This window comes from Ranitomeya imitator, chromosome 2 (assembly GCF_032444005.1).
Source record: "Ranitomeya imitator isolate aRanImi1 chromosome 2, aRanImi1.pri, whole genome shotgun sequence".
NCBI lineage: Eukaryota > Metazoa > Chordata > Amphibia > Anura > Dendrobatidae > Ranitomeya > Ranitomeya imitator.
In genome coordinates, this window is record NC_091283.1 from 238,499,878 (window position 1) to 238,516,070 (window position 16,193).

At 50.2% G+C, this 16,193-nt stretch overlaps 1 protein-coding gene across 1 annotated transcript in view; it reads left to right on the top strand.

Annotated features, from left to right (window-relative positions):
* The first annotated feature begins 8,245 nt into the window (after window positions 1-8,245).
* LOC138662833 (oocyte zinc finger protein XlCOF8.4-like) overlaps window positions 8,246-16,193 on the top strand; it is a 34,673-nt gene continuing 26,725 nt past the window's right edge. The window contains exon 1 of the mRNA XM_069748806.1: window positions 8,246-8,303. Within this exon, the coding sequence (XP_069604907.1) occupies window positions 8,277-8,303 (27 nt within the window). The 5' untranslated portion in view covers window positions 8,246-8,276. The remainder of the gene's footprint in view (window positions 8,304-16,193) is intronic.

A 16,193-nucleotide genomic window follows, 5' to 3' on the forward strand; every position in this document is an offset into this window, starting at 1 on the left:
GACCTTCCTGAGCCATGTCTAACAGGGCGCTGTACCAACTCCTCCCCGGCCATGTTGGCGCGATTAGAATCGCCGTAACTCGCTCCGATCGGATCTTCTGTAGAGTTTTTGATAGCAATGGGATCAGAGGAAAGGCATAGACGAGGTTGAACCTCCACGGGTGAGAGAACGCATCCATGCCCAGTGCTCTGTCTGCCATATTTAGGGAGAAATAAGTTTGCAGCTTGGCATTCTGACTGTTGGCAAAAAGGTCCACTTATGGGATCCCCCATCTGGAAATCAGGGAGAGGAAGACCTCCTGGTCCAGACACCATTCCCCTGGATGTACATCCCTTCTGCTCAGGAAATCTGCCTGGGTATTGGCTGACCTTTTCAGGTGAACTGCCGAAATAGAGAGGAGGTGCCTCTCTGCCCAGAAAAAAATGTTTGAGGCTAAGGTTTCTAGTTTCTTGAATCTTGTGCCTCCCTGATGACAAAGGTATGCTACTGTGGTCATATTGTCGGAATATATTCTGACATGGTGTCCCTGAACAATAAAGGATGCGGCTTTTAATGCCTCTTCCACCGCCTTCAGTTCTCTGAAGTTTGAAGAGCTTGCTCTGATGGCTGGGGCCCAGGTGCCCTGGAAATGGGTTCCTTCGACTATAGCTCCCCATCCCCTTTGACTGGCGTCCGATGTGAGTGTCTTTAGCGGGATCTGGTCCCAACTGACCCCCCGTTGGAGGTTTCAGAGCCGTAGCCACCATGTCAGGGATGCCCTGACATGATTGGGGAGGGAAATCCTCTTGGAAAGAGAACTCTGCTGTTCGTCCCAGGATGATAGGACATGGGTTTGGAGGACTCTCGTGTGGGCTTGGGCCCAAGATACCATCTGGATACAAGATGTTAGAGATCCCAGAATAGACATGGAATGTCGTAGAGTAGGAGCCTTCAGGGTTCTGAATGCTGTTATCTTCTGTACCAGATCGAGTTGACGTTCTCTGGGCAGAAAGGAACTCCTCACCTCCGAGTCCAGAAGGACCCCTAGGAACTTCTTCCTCCTGTAGGGAAGTAGGTCCGATTTCTCTAGATTCGGGATCCAACCCAACGACTTTAGGATTTCTAGAGCTTTTGTTAAGTCCGCCCTGAGGCGGGAGACTGAAGGATCGACAATGAGTAGATCGTCTAGATAGGGTACTATGCAGATCCCCTGAAGACGGATGAATATAATGGCTTCTGTCATGATCTTTGTAAAGACTCTGGGAGCTGAGGCGATTCCGAAGGGAAGGGAGTTGAACTGGTAGTGTACTATCTCCCAATCCTGAGATATTGCGAATCTTAGGTATTTCCGGAATTCTGGATGGATTGGGACGTGGTAATAAGCGTCCCTCAGATCCACCGTAGCCGTCGCCCAGTCCTGTCCTATCAGAGGGATCGCTGTTTTGACCGACTCCATCTTGAACCTCCTGTAGGTTATTACTCGATTCAGGGGTTTCAAGTTGATTATTATTCGGTGCTTTCCCAAAGGTTTCTTGATCAGAAACAGGTGGGAATAGTGTCCTCTGCCTATTTCTTGTTGAGGTACTGGGGAAATTACTCCTTCCTGGAGTAACTCTTGAAGTTCGGAAAGGAATGCGCCCTAAGGGCTGAGACTCTGCAATGAGGTTATCCTTATGTGATGAGGGGGAGGGCTCTCGAACTCTAATTTTAGTCCATTCTGAATAGTGTCGAGTACCCACTGGTTCGACGAAATGGAACTCCACTGGTTGATGAAGCTCGAGAGACGACCCCCGACGCCATGGGCGTAGTCACTGCTTGTCCGGGGTCTGCTGGGACTGGGGAACCAGGATGTTCCTACCCTTCCCCCCCCCTTTAGGATAGCTCCAGCGTCCTGATTTGCCTTTCCATTTGAACTCTCGTTGGAAGGGTTGTTCTTTTGAGGGACCAAAAAAAACGTTTTTTTGGATTCCTCTGTTCCGGAAACGCTTTCTTCTTGTCCGTTGCTTTTTCCAGAATATCGTCCAGAGCCTTCCCGAATAGATAGCGGCCCTGAAAGGGAATGGCACAGAGCTTTGTTTTGGACGTTATGTCCCCACTCCAAGACTTCAGCCATAGAGCTCTTCTGGCTGAGTTAGAGAGAACTGCAGATTTGGCAGCCACTCTAACGGACTCTGCCGAAGCATCGGCGAGGAAGCCCGTAGCTTTCTGGAGAAGCGGGAGGGAATCTAAGATTACTTCCCTAGATGTTCCCTGGGTAAGGTGATCTTCAAGCGTGCGGAGCCAACGGAATAGGGATCTAGCCACGCAGGTGGACGCAATGTTTGTTTTAAGGAGATTGGTGGAAGTCTCCCAAGATCTTCTTAGTAAACTCTCCATCTTGCGGTCCATAGGGTCTCTGAGTTGGGAAGAATCCTCGAAAGGGAGGGTTGTCTTTTTTGATACTCTAGGGACCTGCACCTACCTTAGGGGTATCCCACAGAGAGACGTCTCCATCGAGAGAGAAACGATTTTTTAGCTCAGAGGGAACAGCAAGTCCCTTTTCAGGCGATTCCCATTCATGAAGAATGAGACTCTGTACATTCTCGTGTATAGGAAACCCCTTTAATTTTTTAGGCTTTAACCCACCGAACATCTCATCCTGCACTGATGGTTTCTCCTCCTCCTCCTCAACGCCCATTGTCCCCCTGACCATACTAATTAACTCATGTATGTCTTCTGAGGAAAAATAGTATTTTTTACTTTCCTCTTTGGGGGTGGAAGTGGAGCCCTCATTCTCCCACAAATCCTCCGAGCCGGAGGAATGAAGTTCACCAGAGTCTGAATCAGAAGTAACCGTTGCCATCTTCCTTTTTTTAGGAGGAGGTGGCGGAGGTAACAGAGACTGGGAAAGGGCCGATACCGAGGACTGAACTTCCTGTTTAATGAGGGATTTAATGCTCTCGAACAAGGATGGCTGTTCTGAGCGTAATATTTCATCAGTGCAGGGCTGGCAAAGTTTCTTCTTGTATGAAGAAGGTAGCTTTGATGCACAAACACCACAGTTTCGATCTTCCGATTTCTTGGAAGATCTGTCCTTCCTAGGGGCAGAGGCCTTGTCTCCCTAAAAGAGAGAGAGAGAAGGGGGACTAAGTATACAGCACCCTAAGAAATACAGGGATAGAGGGACCTAACCCACTACTCACGGTAGGAGGGAGGACGCAGGGCTCGGAAGAAGCAGAGACAGGTCTGTCACCTTCCATGGTCAGTTAGTACTGCAGTCCAGACAGACAGACAGGGGGCCTTATCTGGAGGTGATCTACCAGGGTTAAATACCGTGGAAGCTGCGTCCAATCTTGTGCTCCTCCTCCCGGTCCCAGGCGTAGGGGAAAACACCGCTATGCCCCATCAGATCTGCTTTCCGACGCACGTGCGCTCCACCGCTGGAACGCACATGCTGTGAACCGGAAGTTCGGGTACTTCTGGTTCGCGCGTCCACCGTTTCCGGCCATGCAGGAGAGAAGGAATGCCGGGGAGCGGCGCGGGGACCCCGGCCGCACCACACCGCTCCGCTTTACTCCCGAAGGAGCGCGGGAGGAGGGGTCCCAAGTCCATACTATGTGAGGAGACGGGAGCAGCGCCGCAGGGAGGAGAAACATCCCGACTCAGGCTGCCCGGCTAGGTAAGATTTTGAGTGCTCCGATCGCAGGGCCGCGCTTAGTAACCCGATGTTTACCCTGGTTACCGTTGTAAATGAAAAAAAAAAAAAACACTACATACTTACATTCCCGGTGTCTGGTCAGGTCCCTCGCCTTCAGCTTCCCGCACTGACTGGTGAGCGCCGGCCAGCCATAAAGCACAGCACAGCGGTGACGTCACCGCCGTACTTTCCGGCCGGCGCTCAGTCAGTGCTGGAAGCTGAAGGCGAGGGACCTGACCAGACACTGGGAATGTAAGTATGTAGTTTGTTTTTTTTTACATTTACAACGGTAACCAGGGTAAACATCGGGTTACTAAGCGTGGCCCTGCGCTTAGTAACCCGATGTTTACCCTGGTTACCCGGGGACTTCGGCATCGTTGGTCGCTGGAGAGCTGTCTGTGTGACAGCTCTCCAGCGACGCTGCAGCGATCGACATCGTTGTCGGTATCGCTGCAGCGTCGCTTAGTGTGACGGAACCTTTACAGCAGTGGTTACAGAAAGCGCTCCCACGCTCATCCAGGAGAATGGGTGATTTGTTCTCGCTTCTCATTGCTGTGCTCGCCCAGTTTTTCTTCATTTCCAGTTTTCCATATTACAGAATTGTATCTTTATAAATGTCGCACTGATGGGCCTTATGGCGTCCAATGTTTTCTGCTCACACCCATCTGATCTCAGTCACATCGCAGCTGAATACAGATCTGCCCGGCCTGATAGAAGAACATTGCTCCGAGGGCAGCCGACATTTACAGGATTGCCCTCATCTCATTTTTATGCTAACAAAAGCGAGATAAAATATGAAGAGTCACATTATGCAGAACTGGCCATAAATAAGACAAGTGATGCAGAACTATCAATATGGGAGGGGGAAACAGTTGTGGCCAGAAATATTGCAGCAGTTCATAGATGAGGAGGGTGAGGTTTTATTGTCCTGTGATTTAGGTCTGATCCAGGAGGTCTGAGGGGAACATTCCTTCATTGATGGAGCAAGACAAATACATGCGACACATTCATTCCAGCTCTGTCACAGGTCGGCAGAATTTTGTAAACCATTAGCACAAAAAAATAAAACTGAATATTACCCAACATTACAGAGATCCATTATTCCTCTGGAAAATGTCACAGCCTGTCCCATCAGTGGTGGCAGCAGCAGTGAAACCCTCAGAGAAAACCAACTTATGTCTTTTAAAGAAAAAACAATTATGGATTTAAAAAAAAAAAGAAAACAAACCATACAGCTAGTCCGGCTGTATGAGCTACATGGCAGTGCGGGTCCGGTCTACTGGTGAGGACATCCCTACAGATAGTTTCCCCAATAACCCGCAATGTGTGAACTCAGCCTGATACAGATCCACCTGCGTTACCCTCCACTAATATCACCCCGCGCTTAAGAATTATAGAAATGAAAATTCAACTCATAGCTGTCAAACAAGTTTATTACAAGTTAAATAGTTAGAAATAAAAAAGAGAGATATATAAATATATGCATACATACAAATGAATAATAAAGAGATTAAGAAATCAAAACAATAAATTAAACATTAAAGACAGATTAATGACAAAAAAGCAAAACACATTTTGTACCAAAGTCCCCTGTGCTTTAGCTGCAAAAATTGTATTGTGGTGCTTAAAAGGAACCCGTCACCCCCAAAATCAAGGGTGAGCTAAGCCCACCAGCATCAGGGGCTTATCTCCAGTATTCTGTAATGCATTCTGTAATGCTGTAGATAAGCCCCCGATGTATCCTAAACAAATGAGAAAAAGAGGTTAGATTATACTCACCCGGGGGCCGTCCCCTTCCTGTCCGATGGGCATCGCGGTCCGGTCCAGCGCCTCCTATCTTCATCAGATGACGTCCTCTTCTTGTGTTCACACTGTGGCTCCAGCACAAAGTACTGCAGTGCGCAGACCCCAGGCCTCTCTGACCGCAGCGTGAAGACAAGAAGAGGACGTCATCCTATCAAAATGGGAGGCCCCGGACCGGACCGCGACGCCCATCAGATCGGACTGCCTGCGTGAGTATAATATAACCTCTTTCTCATCTTTTAGGATACATCGGGGGCTTATCTACAGCAACAGCATTACAGAAGGCTGTAGATAAGCCCCTGATGCTGGTGGGCTTAGCTCAACTTGAATTTTGGGGGTGGCAGGTTCCCTTTAACACATAATTCCTCTCTAACTGAGGGGAGGCAGAGGGACCCGACGGGGCCGGGGAGGCAGAGGGACCCGACGGGGCCGGGGAGGCAGAGGGACCCGACGGGGCCGGGGAGGCAGAGGGACCCGACGGGGCCGGGGAGGCAGAGGGACCCGACGGGGCCGGGGAGGCAGAGGGACCCGACGGGGCCGGGGAGGCAGAGGGACCCGACGGGGCCGGGGAGGCAGAGGGACCCGACGGGGCCGGGGAGGCAGAGGGACCCGACGGGGCCGGGGAGGCAGAGGGACCCGACGGGGCCGGGGAGGCAGAGGGACCCGACGGGGCCGGGGAGGCAGAGGGACCCGACGGGGCCGGGGAGGCAGAGGGACCCGACGGGGCCGGGGAGGCAGAGGGACCCGACGGGGCCGGGGAGGCAGAGGGACCCGACGGGGCCGGGGAGGCAGAGGGACCCGACGGGGCCGGGGAGGCAGAGGGACCCGACGGGGCCGGGGAGGCAGAGGGACCCGACGGGGCCGGGGAGGCAGAGGGACCCGACGGGGCCGGGGAGGCAGAGGGACCCGACGGGGCCGGGGAGGCAGAGGGACCCGACGGGGCCGGGGAGGCAGAGGGACCCGACGGGGCCGGGGAGGCAGAGGGACCCGACGGGGCCGGGGAGGCAGAGGGACCCGACGGGGCCGGGGAGGCAGAGGGACCCGACGGGGCCGGGGAGGCAGAGGGACCCGACGGGGCCGGGGAGGCAGAGGGACCCGACGGGGCCGGGGAGGCAGAGGGACCCGACGGGGCCGGGGAGGCAGAGGGACCCGACGGGGCCGGGGAGGCAGAGGGACCCGACGGGGCCGGGGAGGCAGAGGGACCCGACGGGGCCGGGGAGGCAGAGGGACCCGACGGGGCCGGGGAGGCAGAGGGACCCGACGGGGCCGGGGAGGCAGAGGGACCCGACATTATCAGACACCCACAGTGTCATCACTTTGGGTCCTCGCATGGATTGTGGGGGCACAAGCATTCCACTTGGTGAAGAGAAGTCCAGTGATTAAATGACATCTGTAGGGAGGTCACTGCTCTGGAGGACACAGGATGGGGAAAAGCCACAATACCTAGAATAAAACAGAAAAAATCATGCAGAAAACTCAAGTAGTGGCTGACACCAGTGGCCACCAGGCTAATACTGAACAGAATAGCGTGCGAGGAGAGAATAAAGCCCGGGATCTGGAGACATTATCACGCAGTTTTGCTCCCAGAGGTCATAGGTCAGTCAACCTGACGTCATGTGTCCCCAATAATATTAATGAGAAAGTTTTATGTTAAAAAAAACAAAACACACAACAGGACCGACTCACCATCAGGCAGATATTCTCATGTTAAGTAATATCAGTCCCTCAGATCTCCATCATCATTCATCCCCTCCCCTGTTCGCCCCCTCACACGTAGCACTATACATCCCAGCACCCCCCACCGCAAGTGACATCACACACTGACCTGCACAGCACGTGACAACAGCCCCCCACACCACGCAGACCCATGCAAATAACATCAGCCCCACTCTGCAGGTAGACCCCCCTGCACACAGATCCCCCACGCATGCAACATGACCCCCTTCCCAACAGACTCCAGCACACAGCCTCTCTTCCCCAGAGACCCCCAGCACGCAGCCCCCCTTCCCAACAGACACACAGCCCCGCTCGCAAGGAACATGACCCCCTTCCAACAGAGACCCCCCAGCATGCAGTCACCCTTCCCCAGGCAGGCCCCTCCAGCACGCAGTCCCAGGCAAGCATCACCCCCGTCCCCAGGCAGGCCCCTCCATCGTGCAGTCCCATGCAAGCATCACCCCTTTCCCCAGGCAGACCCCCAGCACGCAGTCTCACGCAAGCAACGTACCCCCTTCTCCAGGCAGATCATCAGCACGCAGTCCCATGCAAGCACCATCTCCCCCGGCAGACCCCCCCCTTCCAGCATGCACATGCAGCCCCACGCAAACATCACCCCCTTCTCCACAGGCAGACCCCCTCCAGCATGCACATGCAGCCCCATGCAAGCCTCCCTCCAGCAAGCACATGCAGCCCCATGCAAGCATCACCACCCCTTCTCCCCAGGCAGACCCCCTCCAGCGTGCACATGCAGCCCCATGCAAGCATCGCCCCCTTCTCTCCAGGCAGACCCCCCTCCACTATACACATGCAGCCCCATGCAAGCAACATTACCCCCTTTTCCCCAAGCAGACCCCCCCGTCCAGCATGCACATGCAGCCCCATGCAAGCAACATCACCCCTTTCTCCCCAGACTCCCGCTTACCTGATCTGTGACTATGGAGAACGACCCAAAACACTCCAAATCCTGCACAAAATCCTCAAAATCCGCCCTGACATCCACAGCTCCCTCCTGTCTGCTCTATGGAGCAAGAGGCTCCGCCCCCTCCGGTCACATGGGCGTGACGTCATCACAGGTCCTGTGCGCACAGAGCAGCCATATATGTGGAGTGCGGCTCTGCAGGTGGAGGTATGTGGAGATTCCCCATTACTGAGCGCGGGGACATTAACCCCTTCTGCACGGAGACTCTTTATAAGAATCATAACGTTGTTGTTCTGTTTCCTGTAATAGATACATACGAGCCAACTATGGAGGACAGGAAGTGAGGGAGCGGATTGTTCTCCTAGTACAGGGCCCCTTTCTTGGCCCCACACAGTGTAATGCCCCCATTATGCCCTGTAAGCAGGGTTCTGCCCCACACCCAGCTGCCTCGGGCACTTTACCATGAGCTGGTACCTCAGATTCTTCCCCGCACCCCTTTCCTTTGTTGGCGCCAAATCTGTTCTGCCTTTGGGGCTCCGGCCTTTATAATATCAGTAACTGCGTCATCAAGGTTTCCTGACCAGGTGCACCCTCTAGACTCTTCCCTCCGGAAACCCTCCCTCTTCCCATTGATGTCACATGGTCCCGTCTGGACGGCAGATAGCAGTCTGTACAAATGCAGCACAGCCCTGAGGAGTCTTTTTATGACTCTCCTTTTTACACCCCTTATGTAATATATATGATGGCGCTCACACAGTATAATGTTTCTACAGTACCGCCATACCCCCACACAGTATAATGTTTTCATAGTACCGCCATACCCCCACACAGTATAATGTTCCTACAGTATCGCCATACCCCCCACACAGTATAATTTTCCTACAGTACCGCCATACCCCCACACACCGTATAATGTTCTCATAGTACCGCCATACCCCCCACTCACAGTATAATCTTCTCATAGTACCGCCATAACCCCACACACAGTATAATGTTCCTATACTACCGCTATACCCCCACACACACTATAATGTTCTCATAGTACCACCATACCCCCACACACAGTATAATGTTCCTACAGTACCTCCATCCCACCCACATGCAGTATTATGTTCTCATAGTACCGCCATACCCCCACACAGTATAATATTCCTACAGTACCTCCATCCCACCACACACAGTATAATGTTCTCATAGTACCGCCATACCCCCACACACAGTATAATATTCCTACAGTACCTCCATCCCACCACACACAGTATAATGTTCTCATAGTACCGCCATACCCCCACACACAGTATAATATTCCTACAGTACCTCCATCCCACCACACACAGTATAATGTTCTCATAGTACCGCCATACCCCCACACACAGTATAATGTTCCTACAGTACCGCCATACCCCCACATACAGTATAATGTTCCTACAGTACCTCCATCCCACCCACACACAGTATAATGTTCTCATTGTACCGCCATACCGCCAGACACAGTATAATGTTCCTACAGTACCTCCATCCCACCACACACAGTATAATGTTCTCATAGTACCGCCATACCCCTACACACAGTATAATGTTCCTACAGTACCTCCATACCCACACATACAGTATAATGTTCCTACAGTACCTCCATCCCACCCACACACAGTATAATATTCCCATGGTACCTCCATCCTCCCCCACACAGTATGATGTTCCTACAGTACCTCCATCCCACCACACACAGTATAATGTTCTTACAGTACCTCCATACCCCCCCCCCACACAGTATAATGTTCTTACAGTACCTCCATACCCCCACACACAGTATAATGTTCTCACAGTACCACCATACCACCCACACACAGTATAATGTTCCTACAGTACCTCCATCCCACCACACACAGTATAATGTTCTCACAGTACCACCATACCACCCACACAAAGTATAATGTTCCTACAGTACTTCCATCCCACCACACAGTATAATGTTCTCTGTTATGATCCGGTGACCTTGGAGCAGCATGAAAACTTTCACTGGAGTAGGTGGTAACTATACTGACCGTAAATCCTGATCTTAACACCGCAACTAGAAGTAGCCGTGGAGTGTACCTAACAAACCCTAGACACCTCGTCACAGCCGGAGGACTAGATACCCCTATAGATGGAAATAGGAATACTACCTTGCCTCAGAGCAGAACCCCAAAGGATAGGCAGCACCCCAACAAATATTGGCTATGGACCTCAGAAATCACTCTACTAGTCCATCTGTCAGGAACAAACAGTTTCCCCACAGGACAGCAGTCAGGTTTGTCAGCCTGAAATTTCTGAAGAACACGTCGTAAATCAGGGGAAATGGCAGAAAGGACCACCCCTTCTTTCAGAATACCGACCGGTTCTAAGACCTCAGGAGAATCAGGCAAAAAACTCCTAGAGAGGGCATCAGCCTTAATATTCTTAGAACCCGGAAGGTACGAGACCACGAAATCAAAACGGGAAAAAAACAAGGACCATCGAGCCTGTCTAGGATTCAGCCGTTTGGCAGACTCGAGGTAAATCAAATTCTTATGATCGGTCAAGACCACAATACGGTGCTTAGCTCCCTCAAGCCAATGTCGCCACTCCTCAAACGCCCACTTCATAGCCAACAACTCCCGATTGCCGACATCATAATTGCGTTCAGCAGGCAAAAACTTACGGGAAAAGAAGGCACACTGTTTCATTAAGGAACCAACAGGATCTCTCTGAGACAAAACTGCCCCAATCTCAGAAGCGTCAACCTCAACCTGAAACGGAAGAGAAACATCCGGTTGGCGCAACACCGGAGCAGAAGTAAATCGACGTTTAAGCTCCTGAAAGGCAGAGACAGCCGCAGAGGACCAATTCGCCACCTCAGCGCCTTTCTACGTCAAATCAGTCAAGGGTTTAACCACGCAGGAAAAATTAGCAATGAAACGGTGATAAAAATTTGCAAAACCCAAAAATTTCTGAAGGCTCTTCACGGATGTGGGCTGAATCCAATCATGAATGGCCTGAACCTTAACCGGATCCATCTCTATAGACAAGGGAGAAAAAATAAAGCCCAAAAAGGAAACCTTCTGCACCCCAAAGAGACACTTAGACCCTTTCACAAACAAGGCATTGTCACGAAGGATCTGAAATACCATCCTGACCTGTTCCACATGAGACTCCCAATCATGGAAAAAATCAAAATATCGTCCAAATATACAATCAAGAACTTATCAATATAAGTCCGGAAAATATCATGCATGAAGGACTGAAAAACAGATGGAGCCCGATTGGCATCACAAGGTATTCAAAATGGCCTTCGGGCGTGTTAAACAAAAGTTTTCCATTCATCACCCTGCTTAATACGAACAAGATTATATGCTCCCCGAAGGTCAATCTTCGTAAACCAACTAGCTCCCTTAATCCTAGCAATCAAATCGGTAAGCAAGGGTAAAGGGTATTGAAACTTGACCGTGATTTTATTCAAGAGGCGATAATCAATACAGGGTCTCAAGGAACCATCTTTTTTAGCAACAAAAAAGAATCCCGCTCCCAACGGTGAAGAAGATGGCCGAATATGCCCTTTCTCCAAAGACTCCTTAATATAGCTCCGCATGGCGGTATGTTCAGGCACAGACAGGTTGAAAAGTCGACCCTTAGGAAACTTACAGCCTGGAATCAAGTCAATAGCACAATCGCAGTCCCTGTGCGGTGGAAGGAAACTGGACTTGGGCTCATTGAATACATCCTGAAAATCAGACAAAAACTCTGGAATTTCAGAAGAGGAGATTGACATCAAAGGAACATCATTACGAACCCCCTGACAACCCCAACTAATCACAGACATGGACTTCCAATCGAACACAGGATTATGTACCTGCAACCACGGAAAACCCAGCATGATAGCATCATGCAAATTATGCAACACCAGAAATCGACAATCTTCCTGATGGGCTGGCTCCATGCGCATGGTCACCTGTGTCCAAAACTGGGGCTTATTTTTAGCCAAAGGTGTAGCATCAATGCCCCTTAAAGGAATAGGGTTCTGCAAAGGCTGCAAGGGAAAACCACATCGCCTGGCAAACACAAAGTCCATTAAGTTCAAGGTGACGCCTGAATTCACAAACGCCATGACAGAAAATGATGACAATGAGCAGATCAAGGACACAGATAACAGAAATTTAGGTTGTACAGTACTGATGGTAAATGAACTAGCGATCCTCTTTGTCCGCTTAGGGCAGAAAGAAATGACATGAGAAGCGTCGCCACAATAATAACACAACCTATTCTGACGTCTGAATCCTTGTCGTTCCATTCTAGACAGAATCTTATCACACTGCATTGGCTCAGGAATCTGCTCTGAGGACAACGCCACAGCGCGCACCGTTGTGCGCTCCCGCAAGCGCCGGTCAATCTGAATGGCCAGAGACATAGAATCACTCAGACCGGAAGGCGTGGGAAACCCCACCATAACATCTTTAACGGATTCAGACAGACCCTTTCTGAAAATTGCCGCCAAAGCATCATTATTCCATTTAGTCAACACAGACCATTTTCTGAATTTCTGACAATACAATTCTGCCGCCTCTTGACCCTGAGACAGGGCCAACAAGGTCTTCTCAGCTTGATCCACAGAATTAGGTTCATCATATAATAATAATAATCTTTATATAGCGCCAACATATTCCGCAGCGCTTTACAGTTTAACAGTTTCAAACACAAAAGTCATAAGTAACAACGTTAACAATACAATAATTAAAGCAAAATAAGACGACCCTGCTCGTGAGAGCTTACAATCTACAATGAGGAGGGGGAGATGCAAAGTACAGGTGTGTATTTACAATGATGTATTTACAATCATGGTCCAGCCATCTTCAGGGGTTGGGGAATAGATGGGGATAGTGAATGGGCTACACACACACAAACATAACTTTGATTAGTGAACGTGATAGGCCGCTCTGAACAAATGTGTTTTGAGCGAGCGCCTAAAACTATGCAAATTATGGATGGTCCTAATATCTTGGGGTAGAGCATTCCAGAGGATTGGCGCAGCACGGGAGAAGTCTTGGAGTCGGGAGTGGGAGGTACGGATTATTGCCGAGGTTAATCGAAAGTCATTTGCAGAGCGCAGTGGTCTGTTAGGCTGATAGACAGAAATGAGGGAGGAGATGTAAGGGGGTGCCGCACTGTGGAGAGCTTTGTGGGTGAGAACAAGTACTTTGAATTGTATCCTGTAATGAATGGGTAGCCAGTGTAACGACTGGTGAAGAGCGGACGCGTCCGAGTAACGATTAGCCAGATGGACGACCCTGGCTGCTGCATTAAGGATGGACTGGAGAGGGGAAAGTCGAGTGAGGGGGAGGCCAATTAATAGAGCGTTACAGTAGTCCAGGCGGGAGTGGATCAGGGCGACAGTGAGGGTTTTAGCTGTCTCCATGGTGAGAAAAGGGCGGATTCTAGAGATGTTCTTTAGGTGTAAGCGGCACGAGCGGGCAAGAGATTGTATATGGGAGGTGAAGGAGAGATCGGAGTCAAACATAACACGCAGACAGCGAGCCTGCTGCCGGGGTGTTATTATGGTGCCACCCACAGAGAGGGAAATGTCAGATTTAGGGAGGTTAGTAGATGGTGGGAACAGAAGAAGTTCAGTTTTGGAGAGGTTGAGTTTCAGATAGAGAGCGGACATGATGTTGGAGACTGCAGACAGACAGTCAGTGGCGTTCTGTAGTACAGCGGGGGTAAGGTCAGGGGATGACGTATATAGTTGTGTGTCGTCGGCATAAAGATGGTACTGAAAGCCAAATCTGCTGATGGTCTGTCCAATTGGGGCCGTGTAGAGAGAGAACAGAAGGGGGCCAAGGACTGAGCCCTGAGGTACCCCAACAGTGAGAGGAAGAGGAGATAAAGTGGAGCCAGAGAACAGAACACTGAAGGAGCGGTCAGAAAGATAGGAGGAGAACCAGGAGAGAGCAGTGTCCTTAATGCCTAGTGACTGGAGCCTAGAGAGAAGGAGAGGGTGGTCAACAGTGTCAAAAGCTGCAGAAAGGTCGAGAAGAATGAGCAGAGAGTGGTCACCATTACGTTTTGCTGTCAGAAGGTCATTAGTCACTTTGATGAGTGCAGTTTCTGTCGAATGTAGGGGGCGGAAACCGGACTGTGAAGGGTCTAGGAGGGAGTGAGTGGAGAGGTAACGGGTAAGGCGGGAGTATATCAGGCGCTCCAAGAGTTTAGAGATGAAGGGGAGATTTCCTAAAGCCTGAAAAAAGGAGTCTACATTAAGCAAAGCCGGATTCCCAGATTCCAGGGAAAACGCCCAATCCTGCGGGTCGCCACGCAGCAGGGAGATGATGATTTTAACTTGCTGAATGGAATCACCGGAGGATCGAGGTCTCAAAGCAAAAAACAGTTTACAGTTGTTTTTAAAACTCAAAAATTTGGACCTGTCACCAAAAAACAAATCAGGAGTAGGAATCTTCGGTTCTAAAACAGGAGTCTGAACAATATAATCAGAAATACCCTGTACCCTAGCAGCAAGCTGGTCTACACTAGAAAGCTAATTCCTGAACATTCATGCTAGCACTAGGCTCCTCAGCCACCCAGAGATAAAGAGGGAAGAGAAGATAAAGCAGACTGAAGAAGAAAAAATGGCTCAACACCTTTCTTCCCTTCTTCTGAGATGCATTTAACTCATTATGGGCCAGTTGTACTGTTATGATCCGGTGACTTTGGAGCAGCATGAAAACTTTCACTGGAGTAGGTGGTAACTATACTGACCGCAAATCCTGATCTAACACCGCACTAGAAGTAGCCGTGGGGTGTGCCTAACAAACCCTAGACACCTCGTCACAGCCGGAGGACTAGATACCCCTATAGATGGAAATAGGAATACTACCTTGCCTCAGAGCAGAACCCCCAAAGGATAGGCAGCCCCCCACAAATATTGGCTGTGAGTAGGAGAGGAAAGACAAACACAGGCAGAAAACAGGATTTAGCACAAGAGGCCTCTCTAGCTAAAATAGGAAAGGATAGAACAGAGTCCTGTGCGGTCAGTATTAAAACCCTTCCAAAAATATCCACAGCAGATTATACAAAAATTCCTCCATCTAACTAAAGACATGGAACGTATATCTGCAACTCCAGAGACTCCTACACACAGAGCAGGAATACAATCAAAAAACAAGCTCACAGCTTGTGAGCCATAGAAAAAGAAACAGACACTTATCTTTGCTGAATTGGCAGCTAAGCAGGAGAAGCCAGACAGAGGTCCAACACTTCCAAGAAACATTGACAACTGGCAAGGACTAATGAGTCCTGCAAACCTAAATACCCCAGTCAGAATTGCAATCAGCAGATACACCTGTCCAGGACTGCAGGCCAGGGACAACTGCATTACCACCTACAACCACCGGAGGGAGCCCAAAAGCAGAATTCACAACAGTTCTCACAGTACCACCATACCCCCCACACACAGTATAATGTTCCTACAGTACCTCCATCCCACCACATACAGTATAATCTTCTCATAGTAAGGCCATACCCCCACCACACACAGTATAAAGTTCTCACTGTACCGCTATACCCACCACACAGTATAAAGTTCCCACAGTACCATCATCCCAGCACACACAGTATTTTGTTCCTACAATAGTGGCTTCCCACAGACACAGGAAAATGTTTCCACAGGACTGGCATCCCCCTCAGACACACTATAATGTCCCCACAGTACTGCCATCCCCCCACTTTTTAATGTTCCCACAGTACTGCCCCCCACATGCACAATATGGTACCATCCACCTCACTGACTACCTCCGACCACCGACAATTAATAAATACTCACTTAGCCTCATTCTTGGTGCAAATACTAATGAACCCAGGATCTATGAGATATTTACCATACGATAGTTGGATAGGCAGGAGTGCATCATCCAAAACGGTAGCCCACTCGGTTGCTATGATGGCTATGAATTGACAGGGCTCAGTGGGGTGTGGTATTGGTCACCCTCTCCTTCCCATCATCACAATTTCAGCGATATCCACTAAAGGTCAAGTGGGAAGAGAGATGCTACGTGCCAGAATTTGAGCATCTTAGAGATGTGCCTTTTCTGG